The sequence below is a fragment of the Leuciscus leuciscus genome, assembly GCF_965113295.1.
Source record: "Leuciscus leuciscus genome assembly, chromosome: 9".
NCBI classification, from domain to species: Eukaryota; Metazoa; Chordata; class Actinopteri; order Cypriniformes; family Leuciscidae; genus Leuciscus; species Leuciscus leuciscus.
Genome location: NC_138733.1, coordinates 42,178,083 through 42,199,672, shown reverse-complemented (window position 1 = coordinate 42,199,672; position 21,590 = coordinate 42,178,083). Strand labels below are relative to the sequence as shown.

General features: G+C 41.1%; 3 protein-coding genes across 5 annotated transcripts in view; 1 reads left to right on the top strand and 2 right to left on the bottom strand.

Annotated features, from left to right (window-relative positions):
* mfsd1 (major facilitator superfamily domain containing 1) overlaps window positions 1-3,928 on the bottom strand; it is a 15,023-nt gene extending 11,095 nt beyond the window's left edge. Inside the window, exons 1-6 of one of the 2 annotated variants that reach the window (XM_082179180.1) lie at window positions 3,737-3,928; window positions 3,444-3,496; window positions 2,987-3,099; window positions 1,652-1,694; window positions 926-993; window positions 658-766 (exon numbers count right to left, since the gene is read on the bottom strand). In XM_082179180.1, coding sequence (XP_082035306.1) covers window positions 658-766; window positions 926-993; window positions 1,652-1,694; window positions 2,987-3,099; window positions 3,444-3,496; window positions 3,737-3,887 — 537 coding nt within the window. In that variant the 5' untranslated portion in view covers window positions 3,888-3,928. The remainder of the gene's footprint in view (window positions 1-657; window positions 767-925; window positions 994-1,651; window positions 1,695-2,986; window positions 3,100-3,443; window positions 3,497-3,736) is intronic. The other variant, XM_082179179.1, reaches the window with a different exon arrangement.
* Window positions 3,862-21,590, top strand: lxn (latexin). 2 transcript variants are annotated; one of them, XM_082179192.1, is made up of 8 exons: window positions 3,862-3,992; window positions 4,446-5,374; window positions 14,164-14,316; window positions 14,951-15,013; window positions 19,457-19,640; window positions 19,823-19,959; window positions 20,159-20,221; window positions 20,303-21,590. In XM_082179192.1, exons 2-8 carry the CDS (start codon window positions 5,273-5,275, stop codon window positions 20,417-20,419), a joined length of 819 nt encoding a protein of 272 aa, XP_082035318.1. In that variant the 5' UTR covers window positions 3,862-3,992; window positions 4,446-5,272; the 3' UTR covers window positions 20,420-21,590. The 2 variants fall into 2 exon arrangements, with proteins under 2 accessions (XP_082035318.1, XP_082035319.1); XM_082179193.1 differs by having other exon boundaries at window positions 3,914-3,992; window positions 4,521-5,374.
* The window catches only part of gfm1 (G elongation factor, mitochondrial 1), a 29,800-nt gene continuing 14,106 nt past the window's right edge, over window positions 5,897-21,590 (bottom strand). Inside the window, exons 14-18 of the mRNA XM_082179171.1 lie at window positions 11,747-11,909; window positions 8,728-8,872; window positions 8,490-8,650; window positions 7,163-7,216; window positions 5,897-7,066 (exon numbers count right to left, since the gene is read on the bottom strand). Of these exons, the coding sequence (XP_082035297.1) occupies window positions 6,935-7,066; window positions 7,163-7,216; window positions 8,490-8,650; window positions 8,728-8,872; window positions 11,747-11,909 (655 nt within the window). The 3' untranslated portion in view covers window positions 5,897-6,934. The remainder of the gene's footprint in view (window positions 7,067-7,162; window positions 7,217-8,489; window positions 8,651-8,727; window positions 8,873-11,746; window positions 11,910-21,590) is intronic.

The following is a 21,590-nucleotide window of genomic DNA, read 5'->3' as shown; positions in this document are numbered from 1 at the left end:
GAAAGTTTCACAATAATCCACCAAATTGAGTTTGTGTTTTACACACACACACATACACAAATGTTTGTGGTCAGTAAGATTTTCTTTAAATAAATTAATAATTTTATCATGCAAGGACGCATTAAATTGACCAAAAGTGACAGTAAAGACATTTATAATGCTGCAAAAGATAATAAATGTTGTTCTTTTGAGCGTTCTATTCATATAATAATCCTGAAACATAAAATGTATGACGGTTTCCACATAAATATGGACTGATAATAATCATAAATGTTTCTTGATCATCAAATCATCATATTAGAGTGATTCCTGAAGGATCATGTGACACTGAAGACTGGAGTAATGATGCTGAAAATTCAGCTTTGATCACAGGAATAAATGACACTTTACTGTGTATTCACATAGAAAACAGATGATTTACACTGGAATAATATTTCACTGTTCTATAGAGATATGAATACATATTTTTCTTTAATAAAATGCAGAACAAGTATGAAATCACGTCAAGTATGAAATATTTATAACCAGTAAATTGTCTAAATTGTTCACGGATCATTGATACGTTTTTGTGTCAACGATCATTTTAAACCCAAGAATGATGACCCACACACACACACACACACACACTCACACACTCACACACTCACACACACTCACCAGTCTGGCCATGCTGAGCTGCAGGCCGAACACCAGGTTGAGCTCTTTCCCTTTAAACCAGTTGACGGCATACGTGTTCTGCGCCACAGCCAGAGACTCTCCACCGATGCTGCACAGCAGAGAGGATCAGCGTTACACACACACACACACACACACACACACACACACACACACACACACACACACACACACACACACACACACACACACACACACACACACACACACACACCACAACTACAGGCTTTTAATCAAGAGACACGCTCACCCAAACACAAACCGACCCAAGTTCATCAGCCAGAAGTGATTGGCCAGAGCGCCGGCCGCGAATATGATCTGCAAAACAACCGCACACACACACACACACACACACACACACACACACACACACACACACACACACACACACACACACAGGGTTGCGTGAGTGTTGTGGATGATTGACATCACTAATGTGAGCAAAAGCAGAACAGTTTACATGTGATGTACATAAAACTTTATAAATAAAATATACATTATAAATATAGTTAGAAAAGTGATTCAGTGAAGAGTGAGTGGATTCTGTCTCTTGTTGTTTGAGTGTTATAGAGACACAGGAATATTAGTGCTGTCACTGTAAGAGCTTTACAGTACAGTAACTCATATGTGTGTGTGTGTGTGTGTGTGTGTGTGTGTGTGTGTGTGTGTGTGTGTGTGTGTGTGTGTGTGTGTGTGTGTGTGTGTGTGTGTGTGTGTGTGTGTGTGTGTGTGTGTGTGTGTGTGTGTGTGCTGAACACAGCGCGAGTCGTCTCACGATTCAGTGCTTTAAAGTCATATTGAAATGCTCACAAAGGAATCGATAAGAGGAATCATCATTTTTATTTTATAACAAATATCCGATTCCTGAACTCAAGAATTCAGTTCCAGAATTGATCGATTTTCGATTCCCAACCCTATCGATGCATGTGTGTGTGTGTGTGTGTGTGTGTGTGTGTGTGTGAGAGAGATAACCTACCTGCCCCACTAACACAAACAGAGCAAAGATTATAGTCCCCAGCCTAGAACAACACAAGAGTTAGTCAGCGGACATTCAAGAGCGCGTCACACTCTCAGTCCAGCAGAAGTGATGAGGTATGAGTGAAGCGGGAGTGTGTCTGAGGCCGAGGAGTGTGTGTGTGTGTGTGTGTGTGTGTGTGTGTGTGCCATATGAATAAAGGAGATGTTATGATATATGAGTGAAGCGGGAGTGTGTCTGAGGCCGAGGAGTGTGTGTGTGTGTGTGTGTGTGTGTGTGTGTGTGTGTGTGTGTGTGTGTGTGTGTGTGTGTGTGTGTGTGTGTGTGTGTGTGTGTGTCATATGAATAAAGGAGATGTTATGATATATGAGTGAAGCGGGAGTGTGTCTGAGGCCGAGGAGTGTGTGTGTGTGTGTGTGTGTGTGTGTGTGTGTGTGTGTGTGTGTGTGTGTGTGTGTGTGTGTGTGTGTGTGTCATATGAATAAAGGAGATGTTATGATATATGAGTGAAGCGGGAGTGTGTCTGAGGCCGAGGAGTGTGTGTGTGTGTGTGTGTGTGTGTGTGTGTGTGTGTGTGTGTGTGTGTGTGTGTGTCATATGAATAAAGGAGATGTTATGATATATGAGTGAAGCGGGAGTGTGTCTGAGGCCGAGGAGAATGGCAAGCCGTTTTAACTTTTATTCATTTCCAGGATTGATATCAACAATTTACACTAGTTAAAATGATAATTCTTGATATCTGTAATTCCATTTTCACAAGTGACTGTTCATTTCTGATCTCATGAATGTGATTGTTACTAATAAGAAAGCCATTTTAGATATCTGAAATTATATTGATATCAGAAATACATTTTCAGATATCAACAATTAAATTGTCACTAGTGAAAATGGAATTATTGATAAGAAAAATGAACATTGTTATTTTTTGTAACATTGTAGTAGCAATTTAATTCTTGATATCAAGAATAGACATTTCAACTAGTGACAATTTAATTCTTGATATCAAAAATAAAGGTTTTTACTAGTAAGAATTGTATTTCTGATATGTGAAACAGGAATTTCAACTAAGAAATCAATTCTTGATATAAACAATTGATTTTGAATGGCAGCCTATGGTGACATTTCACTAGTAAAAATACAATTACAGATATCAAGAATTATAGTTTTTACTAGTGAAAATGTAATTGTTGATATCAAGGATTCATATCCTGGATATGAATAAAAGTTAAAACGGCTTGCCACAGAGGAGAGTGTGTGTGCCATATGAATAAAGGAGATGTTATGAGTGAAGCGGGAGTGTATCTGAGGCCGAGGAGAGTGTGTGCTGGACTGGACCTGATGCCAAAGACCCGGTCCAACAGAAAGCCTCCCAGGAAGCAGAGGAACACGTTGGGCCACGAGTACCAGGCGTACAACTGCATGAAGGAGGCCGTGTTCAGACTCATATCCTACACACACACAGAGAGAGAGAGAGAGAGGGGGAGAGAGAGAGAGAGAGAGAGAGAGAGAGAGAGAGAGAGAGAGAGAGAGAGAGAACACACTCTTTCAGCTGATGCTTTATTACACATTCAGTCCTACTAGACTCGGGTATTTTCTGTAATAATCCGAATGCCAATGAATGAAAAATCCAATTGGGATTTTGTGGAGGGAACCAGGGTGAACCTGCAACTCTCCATGTATTAAAGAGCTGATACAAAAACAGCCAGCATCACACACACATTACCTTACTGTAGACTTACAGGATCTATTATATTTGTGAATGTTTTCTCAGAGGACATAAATCCACACACACCTGTGTGACTTGAGTCTGAAGCGCAGCTGGATTATCATAACAGAAATAACTGCCTGCAACAGACACAACAACACAGTAAACATGAGAAGTTTCACTTTCACATGAAATCTGACACCACTGAGCCCAAACATGGTAACAACAGAGTAAGACCACGGTACTCTGACTGGGAATGACACAATATCATGCGAATATAACGCGATATGGATATGAATATGTGGATGGTGTGTGTGTGTGTGTGTGTGTGTGTGTGTCTTGTGACTCGTCGTCGGGATTGATTGTGTTCTTCTTCTTACCGAAGCCCAGAAAGCACATGAAGACCAGCACCAGGATCCGGTGGAGCAGATGCCTCGGGTCACACAGCGGGCTCAGGTGCCGAGACCCCTCATCGTCTTCATCTTCATCATCTTCATCTAGGAGACTCCGGTGCTCCTCTCTGTCTGCCATGTTCAAACTAGCGGAGTCATGTGACAGGCAGCTGAGGGTCACGTGATCATAGGGAACACTACCGTTTTTTCTAACTTGTACAATCTCGCATTTCCTGAACGCATGGTATACATTTATATATATTTTTTATTGTATTTATCAGTGTTGTGTGTGTTACTCTCACAATTAAATTCGTGTTTAAAATCACAAGTTTGTTTACACACGTCAAACCGAAGCGGATGACCGTTGGAAACGCGTTCAGACTATCTGTTGTTGATTCGGTTCAAACACTCGAAACCGATTCAGCGATTTGTTTAAAGTGGTTGAAGTCATTTAGTTTGGTGGTTTTATTTCACCATGAAACAATACCTCATATTTTTACAAAACAATGTGAATTAACTTTCATGTCACAAGATTTTACAAATTGATTAATATAAAAACCATTATATTATTATTAATGTTATATGCAAGTAGCCTACATAATAGTTAAGGTCACCTAAGTGGGACCAAAAGGAAGGTTATATTCTAAATTGAATCGCTAATTTAGAATGTAATCTACATTTCTTTCTTTTTTTCCAGATACGTAAATGTACTAGTATTGTGATACATAAACACACAAAACCATTAAATTAGTTTATGTCTGTCAAACTCCAGTTTATGCCATAAATCACATGACCTGCTAGACGTGACATCATTTCCTTGGAGGGAAAGCAACTCCAAGAACAAAGTAAGTGTCAATCATAAACTTTTCTCTCTTTTTATCATTTCTAGAAGACTCTAATGGCGTAAAACATACCATGTCATCCCTGTTGTGTTGAAAATGTTACTTTTCTTCCTACATGTTCTCTAAATCTTCTGCTAGCATGTTGTTGTTTCCTATCCTAGCTAGCAGTGGGCGTCTATAGCTTCAATAGCCCATTACACATGGTGAAAGTGGACAGATTTCCTCAACCACACAAACACTTTGGTCTTATTATCACACTTTGGTCCAGCTTCCAGGTGTTTTATCGTGACGCTACAGTCAGATGATATATGGATCACTTTACTGTTTATTATGCATGAATTCCTGAAGCAGAGCACAAAATATTATCTTTGAGTAAACAATCCGTGTCCTCAACATCACTTTCCATCATTTTATTCTTCTGTGAAGTCTCCTGAACTTGAGCCAGCTCCTTTTTGGCATCATCTTCCAGGAAGTGACATCATTGTGGAGGGACAAACATCAGTGGACTGGTGAATTCTGAGATGTTTTGTGTCGTGAACTTCCTGTGTGAATGATCTAGTGTCTGAGCTTACGCAGGTTTGGGTGAAGCCGTGGCGAGAGTTTGCTGAAGTGTGTCTGGATCTGTGTGAGGAAGAGCGTCAGTGTTGGTTAACTGATCTCAGCTGTATAAACAGGACTGAGGATGATGGAGGTGTTCTGGCTGCTTCTCTCTCTCTCTCTGCTTGAGCTCAGTGTGGCTCTACCCGTCTCTCACACCACGGACCCAGCGCCGATCCAGTCCCAGGTAAACCAGTGCTCATTACGATGTGGTGTTTCTCCGTGAGTGACTGTGTTTGCTGAGGTTATTCCTGTCTGGCGTGAGCATCTTCAGGGTTGTTGTGATCCAGAAAGCAGCATTTGAAAGCTTCGATGGCTGATTTGTGTCATGCGATGATTTCTGAGGAAGCTTTATGGTCTAATGAGATACAATAACTAAGTGAACATTTAATTACTACAATATTATTTCTCTTTACCTTCATAAAGTGGAAGAACTGACCACTGACCGCTACTTTCAGACGCCATTTTGATTCTTTTAGCGTCAAGTGTCATGGAATCGAACACACAGGATTGTGGGATATCATAAGCAGCGAAGGACACTTTAGCCAATCAGATGAAGGGATCTCGGTAGACAGGAAGTGACACGATCACTGGATACAGACGTGCTTATCTTTTAATCAGTTTTTTTATGATTGTGAACAAGAATTATTGTTTGTTTGATGGTAAATATGAAAGATTGGTTAAAAAACAACAACAAAAAAAACAGTGCGTTTGCAAAGTCTGAATGTTTATTTTTATTTTTCATTGATGAGCCAAAACATTATTTTGTAGTCATAGGTGAAGTGAATATTGTTGATCATCTCCAAACAAGGCCACATATTAAAGTCCCCCTGAAGTCTCATTTTTAAACATCAAAATGACATATTTAAACGTTTTTACCTTGAAAAAAGTCCTCATGCCCTAAAATAGTTTGACTGTAACTCGACACCCTTGCCTCATTTAATATGCGTGGTTCTATGAATATGCAAATGAGCCCCGCCTCCACTCACTCACTCAGCTCAGAGATCCACTGGTTGACGATCACACGTTGATCTGATTGGTTACAAGGTAGTTTGTGACGTCAGAAACACCAGCGATTTCAAAGCGTGTGTTTGAGACTGTCTTTGGTTCACTGCAGTTTTAAGGAGGAAATACTCAGCAATGCTGTCGACTTATGAATTTACACATGCTTTGTCTTAAAGCATATTAAAAACACCACATAGACATATAAACAACATTAAAAGCTGGATTTTCACCACAGGAGGACTGGGTAGATTAGATGGTAATCACTGTTCTGGCTCATCAGTGTGTGTTGTCCGGTGAGATGCATCACATATGTATTTATTTTAATATATTACAAAGAAAAATTCCCGCTGAAAGATAAGTGTAAGTTATGGGGTTGGCTGTGTGTAAACTGACCCGGGTATGTGGCGTAACATCCCTTCGCTCTCTACATATGGCTCATGTTTCTCCGTCACAGCAGGTCTGAGGGAATCATGTTCTCGTGTGTGTGTAATAGCTCAGGTTAGAGGAGGTGTTACGTCTTTCCCAATGCGACTCGAGACACACAGATTTAAAACAGATCATCATTTTATATTAAATCACCACATTTGCAACTATTTGCTGTACAGAGACATTTACAATGTATAAGCAAACCCTTCCAGAGCCGATCTCTGCAAATCACCCGTGACCTTCTTGACATGTTCACTTGTTACAAACGTCCGTGAGCTGTGTGTGTGTGTGTGTGTGTGTGTGTGTGTGTGTGTGTTCAGTTCTTCCACTTGCTCTTCTTGGTGGGCATCTGTCCCGTGGCCTCCAGGTGTTTGTTGACCAGATCTTCCTGAACGCTGGGCAGACAGGGCTGATATCTGCTGTAGTCCATGGTGTACTCGCCTTTACCCTGAACACAACACACACACACACACACACACACACACAGATGAGAGCAGGAACATGCGTCTGTACAGTCTTCAGTACTGAGAAGTGTGTGTTTTACCTCAGTGCAGGAGCGCAGCTCTGTGGAGTATCCAAACATGTCATTCAACGGGATCTGAAACAACATCATGATCACAATCATAAGGGTTTTGAGTTTAATCTCACACACAAGTACAGAAACAGAAGCAAGAACACACTGTAAATGTGTGTCATTCACACACAAGCTCATTCACGTTACTACTGTACGGTCTGAATGATTTCCGTTTGAGGGATTTTCAATCACTGACTGGAAAAAGGAAAACCGTACAAAAAAAACTTGTGTAAATACAGTGAGACTTTATTTTAAGGAGTCCTTGTTACAGTGTAGCACTGAGTAATATAATATTAATCAACAACATGTACTTGTATAGTCTTACTATAGTTAGTAAGTACGTGTAAAATGTAACCAAGGACACTGTAAAATAAAGTGTTACTGTAATACATATTTTGTGCTTTACAGTAAATTATATATTGAGATTTTGCCACAGGAAATGAGAATTTGGACTAAGGCTGTGAAACGATTAAAAAAAAATGTTGTGTTTACATAATGTGTGTGTGTGTACTTATATATAAGTACACACACATGCATGTATATCTAAAAAAAAAGATATATAGTATATGCATGCAAATATTTCTTAAATATATACATGCATGTGTGTGTACTTACATATTCAAAATAATTATACATGCTACACACACACATATGTAAACACAAACGTTTATTTTGGATGCGTTTAATCGTTTCTCAGTCCTACTTTGGACAGAAAAGTCAAAAATTGTCAGAAGCATCACAATGCAAAGAATCTCGAGTGTCTTAAAATAGACTTTTTCTTTAAACTAGCGTTGCACAACATATCGGTATCGGCCGATATATGTTCATTTTTAATATCATCATCATCGACCCGATGAGAAAATCTGCTCAATATGTTAAAGCCGATAAATAAGTGTATTATTTCCTCCAGCTGAGACACTTCAGATGTGCACTGTTCAACATGAGGGTTTTAAATTGATTGAAATATGATTGGAATTACAGGAAAATGCAGTAAAGTGCAACATGTGTGTCATATAGGCGACGTAAAATGACAAACAACAGGCTATATATCTGAAGTGTTTGGGTCATGGCTTTTAATGGTGAGTTGTTTTTTTAAATCAGGCTCTCAAAAATTATATAAAAGTTTGGATTTAGATTTATCGGCCAATATATCGGTAATCGGCTTTCAAATATAAATAATTATCGGGCCGTATTTTCACATGGCTGCGTCCCGAGTTGAAACTATCCTGTGTGGTTTGCTCTTGTGGTGATCCAGCGGTGTGTGTGTGAGAGACAGATGCAGTACTGAGTAACTCACGTCAGCGTAGAGTGTGAAATAGCCCTCGGCCCCGTCCTGTCCCGTGATCACGCCGTGCCTGCGGTTCACCCCTGCGATGACGACCCCCTGGAACTCGTTAGGAGCCACGATCTCCACTGACATCACGGGCTCCAGGATCACCACACTGGCCTTCTCCAGCGCTGAACACACACACACACGTTAACACCAGCGGGACACCGCACCGAGAGCAAGAGAAGAGGAGATGTGGACCTCATACCCTGTTTGAGAGCGCCCTCTCCTGCCCGGATGAAGGAGATCTCGTTGGAGTCCACCATGTGATGCGCTCCGTCGTCCAGCACGAACCGCACGCCGGAGATCCTGTGTCCCGTCAGAGGACCCTTCTCACTCGCCTCCCTGAATCCCTGAGGACAGAGGAACAGCTTCAACCAATGCTATGACCAGCGCTGAGGCTAGACACATTTATATTAATGAGCCATAAATCATAATAATGCACCTTTAATTGCCTATATAAAATATGTATAGCCTAATCAGTGCACTTTTCTTAATTCAAAGATTAAGAAATTCTGCTGACTCGTCATCTTCGTCGTTTCATACGGATTACATAATCGGAGAATATATTTTTTTTCCATTGGAATCTGTTCATTCAAAAGTAGACATGTCAAGCTTTCTATAGATATATTTCTCATGTCTGTGAGGCGAGCGTACGCTGAGTTTCGGCTCATTTGTGTGATGCGCTCGAGTTCACTGAGACGACAGAAAGCGACATTATTTTACACAAACACAACGTTTTGTTGTTATTGTGAGATTTCAAAAATAAAAGTAGACCCTTTATAGTCTGCATTATCTGAATGAGCAAACATGAGGGAGTATTATAAGGTAAATGCAGAGATTGCGCCTGTAATAATGCAGTAAACAGGCTCTCCGCACTAACACTTAGATATGCACCTGATAATAGCACACGTTTCTAGGTTAACGGACTTGTAAAGTTGCTGCTGCTCACATGTTCCTGGTGATGAGCCATATTTGAGGTCGATGAATGATAGGCGAATATTTGGATTTAACGATCTGTCCGTTGCAAGTCTGCGGATTATGCCACTTTTTCCAAGTTTTTTTTTCTGCGACTAAACGACTAATACAATTTTGGTCGACTAAGCCTTGACTATTAGGGAGCAGCCCTAACCTAAAGTGAGCCAAAGTTCAACCGAAAATGATCATTCTGACATCATTCACTGACCCTCATGCAGTGGTGGACAGTAACGAAGTAAATGTAATTCGTTACTGTACTTAAGTAGCTTTTTTGAGTATCTGTACTTTACTGAAGTATTTCAATTTGGGAAGACTTTTACTTTAACTCCACTACATTTCAAAGTCAAATATCTTACTTTTTACTCTACTACATTTTCAAAATCAGTCGTTCCTTTTTATTTATGAGTGGATAAAAACTTAACTGGTCAAACAAGCCACCTATCACAGTAGCCTACAACGTGCGCGCTTTGGTTTGAACTTGCCTTGGTGGTATCTACTAAGCGCGAACCAGAGCCGTTAAATATGAGAGTTGCGACCATAGACAGATAAGAGGTTGCGACACACACGCCGTTCGACTTGAACCGGCGCTGCACAGACCGATCAGTTTAGTATAGAGCGAAATCGCGAGAGCGATTGAAAAGCATACAGAGCCGTCTACTCTCTAATCGCTCTTGCGGTATTTTAATGTCATTCACCGATTGGTCTGTGCAGTGTGCCGTTTCAAGTCGAACAAGCCTACTGTGATCTCGCCGCCGCGTGGTCACGTGATTCGTGTAACTCTCAATGATGAACATTGCTTATTACCTTGACACTAAAATTACTTGCATATAATAGTTTTTTTTTTTTCTGAGGAGTAGCAGAAACACTGCATTAATACGTTTTGGTGTTTAATTTTGTAGGGAAATTGGCTGCTCCCATAATGTAGTGTGTAGGCTATATATATATATTCAATGGCATTGTGCAGGTTTATGTGAATGTATCATAACATTAGGATGTTTATAATTATGCAGGCGGTCTATTATTTAAATAATTAAAGCGTCTATTTACCATAGACGCTTGTGAAAAATATGTACAGTAAATACTGTAAATGTATTATACCTTATGGGATCAGTCCCCTTCCGTCCAAAAAATTTATTAAATTCAAATATAATTAATGTCATTTTATTAATAGATTGATGTGCCAAGAGTGACAGAGTCTTCATGTAGACTGAGTTAAGCAAGAGTCTTGTGACAAAAATTATAATAGGACATTATAGCAATAAAAAAATCATAGTACTTGGATACTTAAGTACATTTGAAGGCAAATACTTTTGTACTTTTACTCAAGTGAATGTTTAAAGGCAGCACTTCTACTTTTACTTGAGTAATATTTCACCTTGAGTATCTTTACTTTAACTCAAGTACATGGTATGTGTACTTCGTCCACCACTGCCCTCATGGCGCTCCAAACCGACATGACTTAAAAGAAGATCCTCTCCGCTCTTTTCCGTGTGAAAGTGAACGAGGAACAAGTGTTCTCAAGCCCACGAAAGAAACGAAACCTTAAAATGACTCATTTCTGAACTCATTTCATGGAGTTCTGTCTCTGATTGGACCGTGCGAGTGAGGAGAAATCTGTTTCACACAGTTTCATCCACACACTTTGATCACCTAAATTAAATATAAAAAACTTCATGCCTTTAAATATCTTGAATGTAACTCGACACCCTTGCCTCATTTAGTATGCGCGGTTCTATGAATATGCAAATGAGCCCCGCCTCCACTCACTCACTCAGCTCAGAGATCCACTGGTTGACGATCACACGTTGATCTGATTGGTTACAAGGTAGTTTGTGACGTCAGAAACACCAGCGATTTCAAAGCGTGTGTTTGAGACTGTCTTTGGTTCACTGCAGTTTTAAGGAGGAAATACTCAGCAATGCTGTCGACTTATGAACTTACACATGCTTTGTCTTAAAGCATATTAAAAACACCACATAGACACATAAACAACACGAAAAGCCATCATTTCTCTGTTTTATTCTTTGTATCGGTTCATGTAGCTCTAGAAACCATGTGATGTATTTGGGGAACTAATGCCACAGACACTTTCTGTTTTCACGTTTTAGTGAATTTTGTGTATTTACTATGTATGTTTGCACTGATTGCATGCCTATTGTAGCCTGTACTTCTCTGAACAGTGGCTTTAACTCATCATCACATGCTGATGATGATAACGCCTGTGGATTGTGTAGCGAGACTCTCCTCACCTTCTCCACGGCGGGCACGAACTGCCTGGGGATGTTGGTTCCCACGGTCTGGTCACTGAACTCCAGTTTGGTGTAGTTCTCTGGCTCCAGCGGCTCCAGGACGCCCACCACTTTACCGTACTGACCCGAGCCTCCAGACTGCTTCTTATGGGTGAAGTCGAACCTGCAACACACACACACACACACACCTGCGTCAGTGCTGGAACACACATCCAGTTTTCACAATACACTCCGTTCTCTGTGGATGCTGATGTGGAATTAACCAGCAATATTGTGATGACATTAATATTTTTGAGTGATGATGCAATATCTGTGTGTATACTTTACCCTCTGGTGCTCTACGGTCATTTTTAACAATTAATCATTGTTAAACGGTCAACAAATTAATTCTTTTTTGGGGGAATTTTTTACTTCATCGGAATGGTACGAAACTTGGTAAAGGTTTTGGCACTTGCTGTGTGAACACACACACACACACAAATCATGAACATGATTAAATGGTCCTGAAAACAATAGTCACACTTGTGCTCCTCGCGGTCAAAAATGAGCACATTGGAAATGAATGAGACGAATTTCCTCTAGTGGAAGCGTTTGGTACTGCAGCCGAACACACTCTCACTGAAAGCTCGTTTTTTTTTTTAGATATCAGGCTCACATTTGGGACATAACTTGTTTAGATGTATGGCTTTGATTTTCTCACAGTTTTAGAGTAAAACATGTTTTTGAAAATATATATTTCATAAAAAAAATTAATTGTATTTTTGCAAATTTTTCATAATAAACGTAAAAAACTTTTTTCACTTCAGCAATAATTCAGTCTTTGAAAAGAGATCAAACTTCAGTCTGTCGCTCTAAAGCATTCAGGATTTACCACAGTACAAGTTGGAAATAAAATGTTCAGGTCTATGCTCAAAAAGTGAATACATGGATTATAAATACAGCGTAAATATATTTTAGTACCATAAAATCCCCTAAAAATACAAAATATTAAATAAAATAAAAACATTATCAAACTAAAATATAGAACATTCATTTCACTGAAATAAAAAACATAAATTTCGGTAATTTTTGACTGACACGTGAAGAACACCAGAGGGTTAAAATGCTTCTGTGATGTATATAAACTGATTTGTTTATTAATTGTACTATATTGTTGTTGTAAACACATTCACACACACACAAAAAACACTAAAATGTACTGCATATGAAATTTAGTGCAAAACATGCATTGATTACATAAACTGTATTTTACTTCTTGCAATAAACATTCTGAATGTAAGTGGCTAAACTGTTTGGTTGCAATAATGGTTCCTCTGTTCAACTGTTTTAAGCCACTACAGATCTTTATCATCCAGCCATTTTACTTTGTATCATTTTACTGTCCACTTTCATGATGGATGGATGCACTTTTATGATGGATAGATGCACTTATGATGACAGATGCACTTTTATGATGGATGGATGTGCTTTTATCATGGATGCACTTTTATGATGGATGGATGCACTTTTATGATAGACAGATGCGCTTTTATCATGGATGCACTTTTATGATGGATGGATGCACTTTTATGATGGACAGATGCGCTTTTATCATGGATAGATGCACTTTTATGATGGATGGATGCACTTTTATGATGGATGGATGCACTTTTATGATGGATAGATGCACTTTTATGATGGATAGATGCACTTATGATGACAGATGCACTTTTATGATGGATGGATGGATGCGCTTTTATCATGGATGCACTTTTATGATGGATAGATGCACTTTTATGATGGATGGATGCACTTTTATGATGGATGGATGCACTTTTATAATGGATAGATGCACTTTAATGATGGACAGATGCACTTTTATGATGGATAGATGCACTTTTATCATGGATAGATGCACTTTTATAATGGATAGATGCACTTTTATAATGGATAGATGCACTTTAATGATGGACAGATGCACTTTTATGATGGATAGATGCACTTTTATAATGGATAGATGCACTTTAATGATGGACAGATGCACTTTTATCATGGATAGATGCACTGTTATGATGGATAGATGCACTTTTATGGACTTCTAAATAGAAACAGCCATTCACTGCCATTATAAAGCTTGAAAGAGCATGACATTTATAATGTGCTGATAGAGAAACCGTGCAGTGTCTCTTTAAAAGAGGGCGGGGCTAAAGCACAAAACAGGAAGTGCAGGACTCTCATCTCGCAGAAACTCTTTCAAGCAGCTTCTACAGTTCTGCTTGTGTCTGAACACTTGAGTGTTTCTTCATCTCCTCGTTTTGACAGTGATCACATGCTCTTGTTACGCAACTGTTAGAGACTCAAAGTCCAGTGTAAGCCACACACACACACCCTGTGAGTGAGGTGTGTCTCAGTGCTTGTGTGTTTCTCTGCTCACTCAGACACAGACGATGGCCACAGGAGATCTGGTTCCCACACACTTCCCAGCGCGGCGAGCGGCTCAAGTGGCCCTGCATCACCTGAACACACACCACGGCTCGCCCTTCAGGGTGTTCGGCCTGCAGCGGGTGCACACGGCCAGGGCGGAGGACCAGGTGAGACGAGCTCAGAGACACTTCAGCTCAGTTAGAGACACTCGTGAAGGGAAAAGAGAAGCAGAACTCCAGAGCACGTAGATGTGGATTTGAGAATACATACAATAGTCACAAACCTGTATTCTGAATTTGAAGTAGTTACATGTTTAGGTTTGCATCTAATATATCGCGAAAACAGTTGCAAAAGTCAAGGTGTGAAATATGAAATGGCAGATTTGAGAAGTTGCAAGTGCCTAAGTAATGTTGTACTGCGAATGTGAATGAAAGGATGAGTGCAAATATGTATTACAAGTTTGTGTCTGTCATTGTATTTCTGTGAATGGCATTTTACACGTTTGTAACTACTTGTCTGCAGCTTCAAATTCAGAATACAGGTTTGTGACTATTGTCTGCGAGTGCAAATCTCAACATTCAACTTCATATTTGTATTTAATAGGTTTTCACATTGGAGCTGTGAGTGTAAATTTGAACATATACGAGTATGAATATCTATTGTACAAGTTCTCTATTCACATCTACATGCTCTGGAGTTTTGCTCCTCCTTTACCTTCAGCGAGACTCGCCCTGTGAGTGTTTGCTAAAGGACTGCTAACTCTTGCGTTTGCTAAAGGACTGCTAACTCTTGTGTTGACAGGTCGTGGGAACCGCAGGGAGGAAGTACAGCCTGGATTTCTCCGTGACGGACTATGGAAGCTCGGTACGTTTCAGATCCATTACAGACAAAGTGTAAAACCAGTCAACAACACAACTCACTCTGACTCACTCCTGCCAAACCAGCTGAATGAAAGAGCTCTAGTTTAATACTAAATCAATAAACTTCTGTCATTGTTAGAGAAGAGAGTATCTGTTACAACTTTAAAACTGGTTCTGACAACGATTTGATCAAGATTATCGTCATTAATTTTTTGACCACAATAACAATAATTTGATTTAGGTATGATTCATAATTCTTTTAATTATGTTTTCGGTAACACTTTACAATAAGGTTTGTTATTTTACATTTTAACTAGATTAGTTATCTTTGTTCACGTTAATTTCAACATTTACTAATACTTTATTAAAATCTTGTTAACATTAGTTAATGCACAGTGAACTAACATGAACAAACAATGAACAGCTGTATTTTTATTAACTAACATTAACAAATAGAGTAACAAATGTATTGCTCATTGTTAGTTCATGTTAGTTACATTAACTAATGTTAACTAATGAAACATGTTTTCAAATAAACATTCACCAGCACAAGAAATGGCCCGATGCCGTCACATCAATCCGTGTCAGTGAATTAACTACCATCAGGCGTTTAAAGCTTACGAGCATCAAGATTCACCATAAATATTTTAAGTTGCATTCTCTACATCCATCTTTGTCCTCTGCTTTGTGCAAACTATGGGTGTAACTTCCCGACTGCCAATAAGCATGTTTAAATTACATAAGCATTTTGACAATGAAGTGACATTTTTCTCACTCCTGAGCCATCTAACTTAAAAGTATAAGAGTATTAAAGTTCCCCATCATGCTATTTTGAAGGTTCCTAATGTTGTTTTGGAGTCTCCTACAACAGGTTTACATGCAGCAAAGGTCATAAACACTTTAATTCTCTCATAATATCCAATCCATCAAGCATTCAGTCTATTGAAACCCCGCCAAGTCTAAGTTATGTAACACGGATGTTGCGTTAATCAAAAAACTGTTTCATTAAGTGCTTTTCGTCATTTTGACATAAGTATTGTGTTTCTCCCTGCTTTAGAAACATGCCTGAAAAGCCACAGATATTCCTGTGATACTGACGTCTGATTAAAACACCAAGTGTTCCATTGTTTTCCTGATGGATAAAAACAGATTCTGACGGAAAACGTCCAGCTCATTCAGTCAAACTGATGGATCAGGATTATTTGTGTCATTTAGAGTGGCAGTCCCTGGACAGGAAGTGCCAGCCATACTTTAAAACGTGGATATTCTCCAAATATTCCATTATATAAATGATATGGGTATTATAGTAATTAAAGTAATGTAATATTATTAAACTCCTTAATCGATGCATTACATGTTCATTGACAGCCAAATGTTTGGGGTCAGCAAGATGTTTCAATGTTTTTTAAAGAAGTCTCTTCTGCTCACCAGCTGCATTTATTTGATTAAAAAAATACAGTAAAACAGTGAAATATTATTCCAATGTAAAACGACTCGGTTCCCTGAGATAAGGGAACGAGTATTGCGTCTGCTAGACGCGATGGGGAAAACTCCTTTTTCTCCGAATACTGAAGCCTTTATAAAAAATAATGCAGTGCTACTGCACAGCCATAACCGTACAGAGACTAACTGCATGCTTATTGGCTGGTCATTGGCTGGGAACTGAACCTATGGCGTAGCGGCGTAACTGCGCGAGCCAATCAGGGCAAAGCCCACCGATCCGAGCGCAGAGCCCGGCAAAAGGGGCGGGGCATCTGCCTATGAAAGCCGCTAATTTCGCCATATGATTCAGGTTAACCGACTGAAACGACTAACACAGAGTCATGTGCGCCATAGAACGGCCGTCTCTGCAATACTCGTTCCCTTATCTTAGAGAACCAAGGCTACGTAAGTAACCGATTCGTTCCCTTTCGAATGGTCAGTCGTATTGCGTCGTCTTGACGCGATGAGGAACCAATCCAATCACGCTGTGCTATGTTTAAGCAGAACGACATGTTCTATGACCCGAGCCTAAGACGCTTCGACAAGGGTCCCAAGGGCAGTGGTCTAACGGGGCAATAGCGACCTGAGGGGGTTCAATAGGGTCAGAACCCTTAAGAATAATAGTGAGCCAGGCTCGCACAGAGGCCAGCTCCAACTATACGGAAAGGATATGTGCCTACAATGTAGGGACTTCCAAGTCATAAAATCTGGTGAAGGTGGACGGCAAGGACCAGCCGGCTGCCGCACATATATCGCTAATAGATACTTCACTGGACCACACCCAGGAGGCGGCCATGCCTCTGGTGGATTGGGGGCGGGGCGGGTTGAGCCTCCTCGCTCCCTTCAGAAAGCGGACAATCATGTGAACTTTGAGCGTGGATGGGGTACGGCCTGCATCCAGTAGCTCTTGGAGAGATGAAAGTACCAGTGGTACTCCACATAATGCAGGGTCCTGGTTCTGGGCTGAACACCAGCTGGAGAACACAGACCACTTAAGGGCGTAGAGGTGTCTCGTGGATGGGGCTCTAGCCTCACAAATGGTGTTTAGGACTCTCGCTGGGGGGTCCGTAGGCTACACATGGAGGGCCCATAGTTTGGGACAGGGTTGCCAAATCGTCCCGTTCGCCTGGGAAAGGAGGTCTTTCCTCAGGGGTATGCTGTGGGCCTTCCATGGGGCTGCTGTGAGCAGCTGAATCAACTCGTGGAACCAAGGTTGGGTCCGCCAGAGAGGGACCACTAGAAGGACTACGTGTCTGCCTTCCCTGATCCTTTTGATGACCTGAGGGAGGAGCGTGACTTGGGGAAAAGCATAAAAGAGGTGGCTGGGCTCGACTGGGGGAAAAGCGTAAGTTCGAGTGTCGAGTTCTGCTCTCCCAAAATAGCTCTAGATCATTTGAACCATCTGGGGATGAAGGGTTCATTCCCCTGGGGACACATTGCCCCGGGACAGCATGTCTGCTCCCGGGTTCAGTCTGCCCGGCACGTGCGTCACTCTCAGCGAGCGCAGGTTGCCTCGTGCCCATAAGAGGAGACTTTTGGCTAGACTGTACAGAGGTCTCGACCTGAGCCCGCCCTGGTGGTTTATATAGGACACCACTGTTGTGTTGTCTGACTGGACTAAGACATGGTGACTACCAGGTGTCGTAGGAAGGTTTTTAGGGCCAGCAAAACCTCCAACATTTCTAGGCAGTTGAAATGCAGCCGTTTCTCTGTGCTGGTCCAAAAACCAGAGGCCAATTTACTATTAAAATTTACAATTTACTGCAAGGGGTGTATTTGTTGCAACCCAGCGGAAATACAGCCGATGCAGAGGCCATGAGGCCTAGCATCCTTTGAAAGGTTTTCAGATCTGTGGGAATTTAGTTCCACCTCCGACTGGGCCAGAACGAGCCAGTCGTCGAGGTAGTTGAGGATGCGCATTCCCTTCTGTCTCAGGGGGGAAAGTGCTGCATCCATGCACTGCGTAAAAGTGCGTGGGGCCAGGGACAGTCCGAATGGTAGGACTATATACTGGTAGGCCACCCCTTCGAACGCGAATCTCAAAAACGGTCTGTGACGGGAGGCTATTTGGATATGAAAGTATGCATCTTTCAGATCCACTGAGAAATTTCAATCCAATAGCAGAGGGTGAGCAAAGGAGCGCAGCCACGGCTTCCTCTAGGGGGGCAGCTTCTCATATCCCTTCTCCACAGCGCTGTCGATGGTCGAGAGCATGGGGGAAGTGAGGGGCGAAGCCGAGAGATGAGAGGGGCATGCTCTCGCAATGAGCGCTACAGAGGGGGGGCTCTACATGTGCGACATTTGAATCAACGTCCCCGCTCTTTTAGAAGGAAATTTGCCTTTTAGGTGCTTGCCAGAGAGCGCAGGGAAACAGCTCGCCGTGTGATGATCAGCTGGAGAACGCTCTGGATCTTCTGGTCGGCTGTTTTCCTTGGCAAGGAACGCTTTCTGTGTATTCTGTGAGGTCCGAAGATCTTCGCTGAAGGAGATCAAAATTTATGTTATTTTATAAAAGGCATCAGAATTTGGAGAAAAAGTAGTTTTCCCCATCGCATCTAGCAGACGCAATACGACTGACCGTTCGAAAGGGAACAGCTGTTTTCTATGTGAATATACAGTAAAGTGTAATGTATTCCTGTGATCAAAGCTGAATTTCCAGCATCATTACTCCAATCTTCAGTGTCACATGATCCTTCAGAAATCACTCTAATATGATGATTTGATGATTATTATCAGTGTTGAAAACAGTTGTGCTGCTTCATATTTCATATTTTATGAATAGAATGTTCAAAAGAACAGCATTTAATACATTTCATCTTCTTTCAGAATAAATATCTTTACAATGAAAAAACGTCTTGCCGACCCCAAACTTTAGAACAGTGACACGTGATCGAGTTAGTCGACTGAAGCCCAGGTTTTCCATCATAACACGTCTCTAATGTGTGTGTGTGTGTGTGTGTGTCAGGGCTCGGTGCTGCGCTGCTCAGCGGAGGTGTTGTTCCCCCGGACGGAGACACACACACACACTCCTCCGGAGGTGCATCTGCGCTGTGAGGATCTGACACACATCAGCAGCTCGCCGGAGGAACTCGCTTTCTACCAGAAACACACAGCGCCCCACAGCGCCGTCTCTGCGCACGACCTGCCAGGTGTGTGTGACACACACCAACACACCTACACTACCAGTCAAACGTTTGGGATCAGAAAGATTTACAACTTAAAAAATCTTCCTGACCCCAAACTTCTGAACGGCAGTGTCATCACACACACACAGGGCTCATCTCTCTCACTCTCTCTCACTCTCTCTCTCTCTGTGTGTGTGTGTGTGCAGACAGCTACGGGAACATCAGCCAGGACATGCAGCCGTTCTGGCATCTGGCTCGTGTGGCTGCATCCTTCATCATGCTGAGAGAGTCCAGCGAGAACACAGAGTATAACATGGCACAGGTGGCCAACCTCACACAGCAGGTCAGAGCTCCACACACACACTCAACACACAATAGTGATACTAAGGAACATGTGTCCAAACTTTAAAGCAGTGATATTGAAGTACTGTCCGGATCTAGAGACCGGAGCTCTTGGACTTTAATTAAAACCTCTGCTTTAAAGTTGTGTAAGTGATTGCCACATGTTCCGAGAGGCTGAAGAATAACGTCCTCTATCTTAGGAGACGAGCGAGAAGCAGCTGATGCTGAAGTACCACGTTCTCCTTCATGACATCGTCTCACAGGTGAGAAACACAGATCTTTAAAGCAGAGCGAGGTCTCGGACTGAGGAAGAGTGTGTGTTCATATCATGATCTGTTGTGCAGGAAATCATCCACTGGAAGCTGTTATGCTCCTGGTCTCCTGAGGGGGGCGTCAGAGTGCTGGAGACCGAGTGGCTTCCCAAGTGCCCTCATGACACCGGACCGCCAACAGCAAACTGAGCACACACACACACACACACACACACGTGTCTCCTGAGGGGGGCGTCAGAGTGCTGGAGACTGAGTGGCTTCCCAAGTGCCCTCATGACACCGGACCGCCAACAGCAAACTGAGCACACACACACACACACTGCTGTCTGATCACACATCAACACTAATAAACAGAGAGAAATACCACTGGCTGCAGTTCATTCATCAGAGAAAGCCCCTGATTCACTGCTGGACACATGCAAACATATAGCTAATGATTCACTATTATAGTTTTTGCCATTTTTTGAATTAGATTTTATATTTCCTGTGTTCAATTGAAGGCAGTTAAAGTTTTATTCGTTTTTTTTTCTTTTTTTCCGCAAATTAGACTTTATTTTATTTATTTTTTCTGTTAATTTACTTCATTTCAAATGTTTTGGTTAAACTTTATTTTAATGTTTCCTTTTAACATTTCAAATCTACATTTAAGTACTGAGTAATGTTCATTAACAACATGTACGTACTATATAATGAGGGTTAGGGGTTTGATTAAGGGTTAGTTGTAATTATGCATAATTTATAGTTATCACTACTAGGGCTGTCAAAATGGCTGAAAAGCTAAATTAATATTTTTTTCTTAAATATGAGCAAAATTCTAATTATATTCCCATTCTAAAGGCAATACTTTAAAAAAATAGTGTCTTTTATGCCCACAAGAGGACGCAAGCGAGCACAATAAACAAACAAAAAATCAGATCAAGCGTCGCATCTTTTATTGAAATGAAATGAAAATCACTTTTTAAAGTGCATTCAGTAACCTGAGAACACACACTTCAACACACAGCGTAATGAACACACAACAGCAAAGGTTTGGTCAAGTGTGTCGTTGCAGCTGCTCAGTATGTGGACACACACACTTGTAAGATGTTTTGGTGTAAGCAAGATTCTCTCTCACTCTCTTTTTCCGCCATTTTTCCAATTAACAACGCGGCGCTGAATACTGGAAAAGCTCATAAAAACACACTGCGTCAGTGATGTCATCATCATGTCTCGCGACTCTCGACACACCAATTCGAATGTGTTTTTTTATTTTATTTTTATCAACGAATATTCATAATAAAAAATTTATTAGACAGCCCTAGTCACTGTAGTGCCTATATGTAACGTGTGTAACCACTGTAAAATAAAGAGTTGAGGATAA

Coding starts and splice junctions, on each gene's coding strand:
- lxn (XM_082179192.1), top strand. CDS start 5,273: ATGATGGAGGTGTTCTGGCTGCTTCTCTCTCTCTCTCTGCTTGAGCTC. Junction 5,375..14,163: donor CAGCGCCGATCCAGTCCCAG/GTAAACCAGTGC, acceptor CTGCTCACTCAG/ACACAGACGATGGCCACAGG. Junction 14,317..14,950: donor CGGCCAGGGCGGAGGACCAG/GTGAGACGAGCT, acceptor TTGTGTTGACAG/GTCGTGGGAACCGCAGGGAG.